Source organism: Taurulus bubalis (genome assembly GCF_910589615.1).
Source record: "Taurulus bubalis genome assembly, chromosome: 6".
In the NCBI taxonomy this organism is placed as follows: Eukaryota; Metazoa; Chordata; class Actinopteri; order Perciformes; family Cottidae; genus Taurulus; species Taurulus bubalis.
The window spans coordinates 1530748-1541775 of record NC_136594.1 but is presented as its reverse complement, the minus strand read 5'-3'; the positions used below and the strand labels follow the sequence as shown (position 1 = coordinate 1541775).

Sequence of the window (11028 nt, the reverse complement as noted above, 5' to 3'; positions counted from 1 at the left end):
GAGAGTAATACATAAGGAGGGGAAGAAAATATATTATAGACCATTTAAATCAGTAAAAACATTACTAACCTCTCCTGGCAATACAAAAAAAAGCATATTTTCAGTAATATTCTAGTAAAAGACCTTTGATAATGCCAAATCCTAATCATGCCAGATTAGGATTTGACAAATCCTAATCTGAGCCGTCTGGGCCCAAGTGCTCTAATTGGATCTCAATTCAAGGATACTCTGGTTTGAAACACACGCACACACACACACACACACACACACACACACACACACACACACACACACACACACACACACACACACACACACACACACACACCTGAACAAACAATGAGCGATGTAGAAAACCGCTGGTTCGATCCTCACATCGACCACATCGTTCGCTGAAGTGGGAAATAACATTTTCGGGTGTTTTGTTTTTGATAAAAATGTCTTTTATTGTATTATATCACAAGAAATAATATGTTTGTTCATAACTTTTATTCAAATACAACATTGTTCAGCTCTGCTCATAAAGAAACTACATTCCTGATCCTGGTGTTTGATCGTTGTTCGTCACTCAAAACCAATCGTACTGCAACACTGTCTCTGCACTCAGTACCAAATATTATCATTAAAGATGGGCTCATTGCTGCCCCCTGGAGGGCAGTGAGGGAATGACTTGTGGCACATTGGATGAAACTAGCGTTCTGCTAACAGGGCCGTCTGTTGCTTCCACATTTAGGGATTCATTCCGTTGGATTTGTGTGTTGTATACAGATAAACTTTGCAGCATCTGTAATGCACTTTAGGAATCAATCATGCTGTACAGAAAGGTTTCTTACCGTTGTATCATAACTGCAAAAGCATTATTTACTTTTAACTGGTGGATCTCTTATTTGTAGTTTTCTATTAGAAACATAACAGAACTATAAAATCTTCTTCTTCAACCTCGGGTCATCGGTATGAATCTCTTTCGGTCGTCTTTCTGGTCCTGCAAGAACAATGCAGTCCACATGAGTCTGTTAGACCATTACACACACACACACACACACACACACACACACACACACACACACACACACACACACACACACACACACACACACACACATAAACAAGTATGTATCTCATTAAAGAAGCTACTCATTATTCCACATGCAATTTAAGAAAAAGATCATTGCTCTGACACACGTCTTTAAATTCTCTCCGTACATATTGAAATACCAGCGGGATGCAATCAGTTCTACAACGATTATGTTTTTTATTTTTTAAGGAGCAGGAGCTCCTCTTTCTCTTTCAAGCTGCTTGTTGTTCGATGACTTACTTATGCATCTCCTGTGGGGACAATGGGGACCTTTTGAAAAGCCACAGGTGTAAATATTGAAATGAATGAATCTCTGAATTCCATTTATCTGGTTTGGAATTTCTTGGTTTCTTGGTGTCTCGCATGTCTCACTCTCCCGGCACACGTTGTTAGTGTCATCAGTAACACCTGTGCTTCGACAAGTCAAAATGTCTGCAGCGGTCGAGGCGACTGCCTCTGTGTGCGTCGGCCTTACCGTTCAGAGCAGTGAGCAGGGCTTCTTCTTGACCTTGGTGGGCTGAGGACAGAGCACGGCCCGGATGGCCTCATCGAACACCGTCTTCAGGCCACGTTGAGTCAAAGCCGAGCACTCCAGGTACTTCACTGAATCTGGAACACAAACACAGAGACTGAGTGAAGCAAAAGAGGCTGAACAAGCTGCAAGTAGAAGCCAGCACATAAGATGACACATTTTTGGAGCATTTGCCATGCACGAAAACTCACCAAATGTGGCACACTTACCAGGCTTCGTGAAAAAATCTGATAAAGGCGTGATATTTGTGTTAAAAAAAATGGCAAACTTGCTGTGGCTCATTATTGGAGCTGTACGATCCAAAGTTATCAAAAGCTTTTTGATATCTCATTGCTTTTAGGAGATGACGACCAATTCATCTCTTAGAGGAGTGTCTTGTTTTTCAATACTTATAACTTTAAAACTATTTGGACTAATGACTCAAGATTTTCAGCATATGTGCATATTGCATCCCATCACATGCTCAACATATGTCGTGCAATTTAAACACTAGGGGGAGTTAAAGTAATTTGGGCAATTTGGGCTTTTTTGTCATTTTTCAACGTTTTCACCGTTTGTACTTTTAGGATCTCGTCCTACAATATTTATGCGTTGGACTTCAATTCTATTCAAGGATAATCTTAAGACCCTTTTGATACAAAGTTATCAAAATCTCGCCCTTTTTTGAACGGCATCGACATGGCACCTCAAGACACACACATTTTGTGAGGTTTTGTGATGTTATAGAAAGCTGTTGTAACTCCAAGGTACATCACGCAATCTACTCAAAACGTCTCATGCATGATGCCGGTCCGGGCCTGAGAACATTTACATGTAATTTACATGACGTGGTCTATACTTCAAGTAGAGAAACATGATGCATGTATGTTCATTGTCATAGTGCCACCTACTGGCAAAATAAAATTACAAGTTTTATACTATGATTTATTGATTTAGTGGCTTGGGATACTCAAAAACTCATGCAACTCCATACACATGTTACATGTTTCCTCGTTGAAAAGCTCATGTAACTCCACTGGACTTCCTCCAATCTGTTGGACTTGTCGTGCTTGATAAACGTCCAGGCTTGAGGATATCGACAAGTCTATTTTCACTCGTAGTCAAAGCGCCGCCTACTGGCTAAAGAAAGTCATTATTACGTGGTCTAAGCTTCACGTAGAGAGGCGTGATGCATGTTGTGGAGTGTGTCGTCGAGCGCCACACAATTTCCCGTGTCACGCGCACCACGAGGGAAAAATAACGTCCGACTGGCGGGCAGACGTTCTCGGCCAGGCAAGCTGGCGTCCCGGCTTGCCTGGCGATGCCCCGCCCAAAAGCATCCCCTGCTTTATGGTCTGTTTGACTCAAAATTAACCGTAACGTACTAAATGAACATCATGCTGTATTGAAGAAGAGCCCAGGAGCATCACTCACCGATCTCCTTGGCCAGAGCCAGGCCCTGCGGGTAGGTGATGGGTGCCAGCTTCTTTTCCTTCAGCTTCTCAATGGCCTCCTTCTCGTCCCTCAGATCCAGCTTGGTGCCCACCAGGATGATGGGGGTGGAGGGGCAGTGGTGGCGAACCTCCGGGTACCACTGGACAGAACGAAAAAGGGAAAGACCAAATGAGAAGAAAGCAAAAAGGGGAAGACGGACAAAAAGGGAGATGAAGACAACGAAAAGGAGGCGGAGGCAGATGAGACGAGAAAGTTGGAATCTGGGAGTCTTAGAATGCAAAACATAAAAGTTAAAGATCATGAAACTTGATTAGGGGTTGGACGGGTGCTGTACCCGAACTGAATGTTACGTTATAAATAATATGCCTGTTTGTTTGTTTGTAAGTTGGGAAAAATAGAGGTGGAAGAAGGATGTTGTTTATGATACCGACCCAACAAGTCTTGTGTGTTGTTGTATTCTTACACACACCTCCCATCCAGCAACCAGGTCATTGTTTAGTTTCTCTTCATGTTTCTCTTTGTTGCTGCTCGAGCTCATGAACTAAAGCCATAGATAAAAGTAGGCGTACCTCAGAAGCGAGACTCACCTTGGCTCTGACGTTCTCGTAGGACGCCGGGCTCACCAGAGAGAAGCAGATCAGGAACACATCCTGGGAGGAGAGACGACGATGAGACAGATGCTGCATTTCACCACCAGGACGGTGGCAAGTTTACAGAGTTACGGTAAGATTATTATTTCCCTGCAACGGAATGATGATTGATTGACTAAATTCATGGCAAAATGAACCTTCAAGTTCTGGTGCGTCACACGCTGCCCACACCTGGAAACTATCTGTTTGCATAACGGCTCAATAAGCAGGAAATCTTCTGCACTCTGCAGACATCCAGCGCTCGTCGTCTGGCTGGTCGCGGGCCTTTAGTCTTACAGCTGCATTCTCTCTACTGACCACCAGGGGAAGACTCCTCTGGTTGTACAAAAAAACTAAAATAGAATAAATAAAATATTCTCCTGTGTATTTTATCATTAAAAAAATAAAAACTAACTGAAAGAGAAATGCCCTTTGTGGCACAAAGTTACTGCTTTAATTTTTTTTTCCAAATTGTACGAAATAAAATGAACTCACTACAAATGATATATATATATATATATATATATATATATATATATATATATATATATATATATATATATATATATATATATATATATTTATGGAAAGGAGGCTTCGACCACCTCAGATTCAAGACGAACAGTGCGGAAAAACTAAAATAGAATAAATAAAATATTCTCGTGTGTATTTTATCATTAAAAAAATAACTGAAAGAGAAATGCCCTTTGTGGCACAAAGTGACTGCTTTAGTATTTCTTCCCCCAAATAAAATTAAAAGATTTTCAAATTCCAAAAAAAGGAACATCTCACTACAAATTATATATATTGATTATCTTAAATATTGCAATCATTTTGACCAAATCATTCAATATGTGGGTATTGTAGTATTTGTTTTGTTCCTTTTGTATTTTATATTAATACTTAAACACAGTCATGTCTCACATTATCATAGTGACAGTATTTCAGTGTGTGTGTGTGTGTGTGTGTGTGTGTGTGTGTGTGTGTGTGTGTGTGTGTACCGTCTGTGGGTAGGACAGTGGGCGGAGCCTGTCGTAGTCTTCCTGTCCAGCCGTGTCCCAGAGGCCCAGGTTGACCGGCTTGCTGTCCACCATCACGTTGGCCGAGTAGTTGTCAAACCTGCGGGGAACATTGATTATGAAATAACAAACGCAACGTCTACATTTTAATATTTAAACAGCGCTGCCCCCGTGTGGTCACATTGAAGCACTACAGTCTCATCTTGTGAACTCATCTTCATTAAACTACATTTTATTATGAAAAAACGTATTTACTGGTTTGGTTGTAAAACATAAAAACAACTTCCTGCTTCCTGTTGTGCATTTTTCAGTTCATGAAAACAAAGAAAAGCTGCTTGAGGCTTTAAAGAAACTCAAAGATCAAATCAATGTTCTCTCCTCGTTTGACTTTTACATCTCTTCCTGGGTCCAAATTCCAGGTAACAACTCACAGACAATGTCAGTTTTCTTTTCTTTTAACTTTTTTGTTCATCTCATTCTCCTTTTAATAATGAATTCATACAAAACGTCTGTATATTAAAAGGAGTATATATATATATATATATATATATATATATATATATATATATATATATATATATATATATATATATATATATATATATATATGTGATTTATCCTCAGTCAAAAGGAGTCGTTTAAAGCTGGTATGTGTGCATGCCGTCAGATAAAGATCAGTATAGATATTATATAATGTGTAGAATTTCCAATAACTCCAGAGAGTTAAAAGTCAAATCCGTCAAGACGTCATCTCTTTATTTATGATGATGATTTATAGAAATTCATAGAAAGGACATCATTCACATTTTACTGCTTTTCACTTTTCTTTTACCAAGAAAGTTTTTTCCCCAGCCCAAACCTGTCAGATAGTGTGTGTGTGCGTGTGTGTGTGTGTGTGTGTGTGTGTGTGTGTGTGTGTGTGTGTGTGTGTGTGTGTGTGTACTCACACAGTAGGAATGTATTCCCCGGGGAAAGCGTTGGTCGTGTAGCTGATGAGGAGACACGTCTTTCCCACCGCTCTAAAGCACACGAGTAAAAACACAGAGAACGTATGACATCATCAATACATTCAACAGTACACTTTATTTAAACATACATAAGAAACCAGAGTTTATTCTCTACACTATTAATATCACGTTTCAGCAGCTCGTCTCTCGACATCCAGAGAGGCGAGGCGAGTCTCAACCGGCCCGTCGCCTGGCTCTCTGTCAGGTGGCCTGGGGTGCGTTCACGTGTTCAAGGGAATAACTTCATGGACATGAGATGTAAATATTACAGTTGTTGACATTTTGGAAAAACAGTAAGTCACTGTATTTCAGAAAACAACGATGGAATGAAACTTAGTACATTAACTCAAGTTTTGTACTTGTGAGTATTTGTACTTCTACTCTGATACTACTACTTCACGGAGGTAAATATTGTACTTTGTACTCTGGTTGGTGTTCATCTGACAGCTTTAGTGATGTTACAGGTTCAGATTAATGGTGACGGGTCTTCATAGTTTAAAGTACTCACTAGTATACAAAGTAACTCAAATGAGCTCCACCATCAGCAGCTGCAACACACTAATGCATCAATAATTATAGGGCACTGATTTAATATAAATTATATTCTGAAATGGAACATTCTGCACAATGCATACTTTTACTTTTGGTACTTAAAAATACTTTTGAACCAAAGTTCAGATTTCTGTACGCAAGAATTACACAAATTAGATAACGTTGAGTCCACAAACCGAAATGCACGATGCAGTTTTGTTGCATTTGAACGCCTCTTCACAGCCTTTTGGAGCACAAACAAAACGTCTGTCACGACTCACATTTAGATTTAGTTGATTTGAAATGTGTGCAGGGAGGAAACATCTCTTCTGTTATCAGGATGAACGGACCTTCAGAGTAAAGTACAGTCAGGATGTTGTGACGCTAAAATCTAAATATTCATTAAGAATTGTTTCATTTTTATATAAAGCTTCCCGATCTAAACAAAGTCTCTCATCATATCAGGTGGCATTTTTAATTTCTTCAGCCAGAACCAAATGATTCAATAAGTGTGAGAACTTCTATCTTTGTGAGGACCGACGGGAGCTTGAAGTTTAGTAGATTCAGACGTGTTTTAGGGGATCGGGCTTCAGATGGAGGGAGTGAGGAGACGTCCGGCCAGCCAAGTAGAAGTGTGAGTGTGTGTGTGTGTGTGTGTGTGTGTGTGTGTGTGTGTGTGTGTGTGTGTGTGTGTGTGTGTGTGTCTGTGTGTGTGTGTGTGTGTTGTTGCTGCATTTGTTGTTTGTGCGTGTGTTGTTGCTACATGTGTGTGTGTTGTTGGCGCGTGTGCGAGTGTTTGTGTGTGCGTGTGTTGTTGGAGCGCGTGTTGTTGGAGCGTGTGTGTGTGTGCGTGTGTTGTTGGAGCGCGTGTTGTTGGAGCGTGTGTGTGTGCGTGTGTTATTTGCTGAGTGTGTTGTTTGTATGTGTGTTGTTGCTACGTGTGCGTGTGTTGTTGGAGCGTTTGTGAGTGTTATTTGTGCGTGTGTTGTTGGAGCGCGTGTGTGTGTGCGTGTGTTATTTGTGCATGTGTTGTTGGAGTGTGTGTGTGTGTGTGCGTGTGTTATTTGTGCGTGTGTTGTTGGAGTGTGTGTGTGTGTGTGCGTGTGTTATTTGTGCGAGGGTTGTTGGAGTGTGTGTGTGTGTGCGTGTGTTATTTGTGCGTGTGTTGTTGGAGTGTGTGTGTGTGTGTGCGTGTGTTATTTGTGCGTGTGTTGTTGGAGTGTGTGTGTGTGTGCGTGTGTTATTTGTGCGTGTGTTGTTGGAGTGTGTGTGTGTGTGCGTGTGTTATTTGTGCGTGTGTTGTTGGAGTGTGTGTGTGTGTGCGTGTGTTATTTGTGCGAGGGTTGTTGGAGTGTGTGTGTGTGTGCGTGTGTTATTTGTGCGTGTGTTGTTGGAGTGTGTGTGTGTGTGTGCGTGTGTTATTTGTGCGTGTGTTGTTGGAGTGTGTGTGTGTGTGCGTGTGTTATTTGTGCGTGTGTTGTTGGAGTGTGTGTGTGTGCGTGTGTTATTTGTGCGTGTGTTGTTGGAGTGTGTGTGTGTGTGCGTGTGTTATTTGTGCGTGTGTTGTTGGAGTGTGTGTGTGTGTGCGTGTGTTATTTGTGCGTGTGTTGTTGGAGTGTGTGTGTGTGCGTGTGTTATTTGTGCGTGTGTTGTTGGAGTGTGTGTGTGTGCGTGTGTTATTTGTGCGTGTGTTGTTGGAGTGTGTGTGTGTGTGCGTGTGTTATTTGTGCGTGTGTTGTTGGAGTGTGTGTGTGTGTGCGTGTGTTATTTGTGCGTGTGTTGTTGGAGTGTGTGTGTGTGTGCGTGTGTTATTTGTGCGTGTGTTGTTGGAGTGTGTGTGTGTGCGTGTGTTATTTGTGCGTGTGTTGTTGGAGTGTGTGTGTGTGTGCGTGTGTTATTTGTGCGAGGGTTGTTGGAGTGTGTGTGTGTGTGCGTGTGTTATTTGTGCGTGTGTTGTTGGAGTGTGTGTGTGTGTGCGTGTGTTATTTGTGCGAGGGTTGTTGGAGTGTGTGTGCGTGTGTTATTTGTGAGTGTGTTGTTGGAGTGTGTGTGTGTGTGTGCGTGTGTTATTTGTGCGTGTGTTGTTGGAGTGTGTGTGTGTGCGTGTGTTATTTGTGCGTGTGTTGTTGGAGTGTGTGTGTGTGCGTGTGTTATTTGTGCGTGTGTTGTTGGAGTGTGTGTGTGTGTGCGTGTGTTATTTGTGCGTGTGTTGTTGGAGTGTGTGTGTGTGTGCGTGTGTTATTTGTGCGTGTGTTGTTGGAGTGTGTGTGTGTGCGTGTGTTATTTGTGCGTGTGTTGTTGGAGTGTGTGTGTGTGCGTGTGTTATTTGTGCGTGTGTTGTTGGAGTGTGTGTGTGTGCGTGTGTTATTTGTGCGTGTGTTGTTGTGGCGTGTGAGTCAAAATAGGAACTGATCTGTTTCAGAAGTTATTACTGAAAACAGGAACCAGCCAAACTATAAAAACACCTCGTCTCTTTCTTCTAAATGTAGTTGTGCGTCGGTTTTTCCCACACACACACACACACACACACACACACACACACACACACACACACACACACACACACACACACACACACACACACACAGTAAACTATCACAATGTACTTCCTCTCTTTGACCCCCCTCCTCCCTCCACGTGGTTCAGTCCAAAAAAGGAGAAGATGTATATTACAGTGGAGCTTTGATGTGTAAATCTTTAGTTTGTTACCCAGAAACAAATCACCTTCTTAATTAAACCACTTAAAGCTCACTTATTTAAACCTGTGATGTTTCTATTGTTTGTTTTTACCATGTTCTTTGTTCACCTTTTTGTTCAACCGTTTTTGTGACACCACAAAGTGGAACGGTGATTTGAACATGTTTTCTCAATGTCGGCCATGTTGGATCTCCAGAGTTGTGGACGGTTCCTCCATGAGTCCTCGTTGTGTGTCTCCTCGGTACAGAATGCAAGAGGATCAAAACTACAGCGTGTATAATGTAGTAGGAATGGAGATCATTTGCAGGATCTTAAAAAGCATTTAACTCATAGTCACGAAATGCAGTCTATTAGTTTTGAGTACATGGACACAAATCTGTACATGGAGCAACTTCTTAAAAGAACGGCGTTCAGTTGGATGAGGGCAACAGAACCACTCTGGGGAACGAGGCGACGGGAACGCGTCCGGTTCTGCTCTGGGGTCATCGCCCTTCTTTGGTATCGGATGAGGTCACTGATGAGGTCACTGACTAGTCCAGCAGAGGAGGGGAAGAGGGTCGAGGACTACAGTCCTGAACGCTGTTCCATGAGGAACGAGGAGCGCTCCATATGCTCGTCAGAACTCAAGCTTCCATTGGACGAACCGGCTGTTGAAGCCGGTCATGTGTCCAACAGGCCGACGCCTTTTATCTCTTCTATGTACCCTGAGAACACCTCCCCACCAACCTGAGGCCAACTTCATCTTCTCTCTCTCTCCTCTCTGTCCCTCTCTCTCTCTCTCCCACCCTCTCTCTCTCTCTCCCTCTCTCTCTCTCTCTCTCTCTCCCTCTCTCTCTCCCTTTCTCTCACCCTCTCCCTCTCTCTCTCTCTCTCTCTCTATCTCTCTCTCTCTCTGTAAAAGCGTCACATGGCTCGTCTCCTGTTGGAGCCTCGACCTCAAACTGCTGCTCCGCTCTGCAGAGGAAGTAGCATGATGCTACGCTAGCTCGCGGCTAGAGATGAGTCACATCGCGGCTGCAGCTTGAAATGAGCATGGCTGCTGTCTGGGTGGAGTTCTGCTCAGCATCGTGTATTATCAATGTGTATTATCACATGTATTATCAATGTGTATTATCACATGTATTATCAGCGTGTATTATCATCATGTATTATCATTGTGTATTATCATCATGTATTATCAGCGTGTATTATCATCATGTATTATCGCATGTATTATCTCATGTATTATCATCGTGTGTTATCACATGTATTATCAATGTGTATTATCACATGTATTATCATCGTGTATTATCATTGCTTATTATCTCGTGTATTATCACATGTATTATCATCGTGTATTATCATTGTGTATTATCATCGTGTATTATCATTGTGTATTATCATCAAGTATTATCAGCGTGTATTATCATCATGTATTATCGCATGTATTATCACATGTATTATCATCATGTATTATCAATGTGTATTATCATCATGTATTATCACATGTATTATCATCATGTATTATCAATGTGTATTATCACATGTATTATCACATGTATTATCATCATGTATTATCATTGTGTATTATCACATGTGTTATCAACGTGTATTATCAGCGTGTATTATCATCGTGTATTATCACATGTGTTATCAACGTGTATTATCATTGTGTATTATCATCATGTATTATCGCATGTATTATCACATGTATTATCATCATGTATTATCAATGTGTATTATCACATGTATTATCACATGTATTATCATCATGTATTATCATTGTGTATTATCACATGTGTTATCAACGTGTATTATCAGCGTGTATTATCATCATGTATTATCGCATGTATTATCACATGTATTATCATCATGTATTATCAATGTGTATTATCATCATGTATTATCACATGTATTATCATCATGTATTATCAATGTGTATTATCACATGTATTATCACATGTATTATCATCATGTATTATCATTGTGTATTATCACATGTGTTATCAACGTGTATTATCAGCGTGTATTATCATCGTGTATTATCACATGTGTTATCAGCGTATATTATCATCGTGTATTATCAGCGTGTATTATCAACGTTTATTATCAGCGGTGTATTATC

General features: G+C 41.1%; 1 protein-coding gene across 1 annotated transcript in view; it reads right to left on the bottom strand.

Moving 5' to 3' along the window:
- Positions 1-431: 431 nt before the first annotated feature.
- Positions 432-11028, bottom strand: part of rac2 (Rac family small GTPase 2) — a 13018-nt gene continuing 2421 nt past the window's right edge. The window contains exons 2-7 of the mRNA XM_079219417.1: positions 5637-5708; positions 4672-4789; positions 3629-3691; positions 3021-3180; positions 1551-1684; positions 432-982 (exon numbers count right to left, since the gene is read on the bottom strand). Of these exons, the coding sequence (XP_079075543.1) occupies positions 1554-1684; positions 3021-3180; positions 3629-3691; positions 4672-4789; positions 5637-5708 (544 nt within the window). The 3' untranslated portion in view covers positions 432-982; positions 1551-1553. The remainder of the gene's footprint in view (positions 983-1550; positions 1685-3020; positions 3181-3628; positions 3692-4671; positions 4790-5636; positions 5709-11028) is intronic.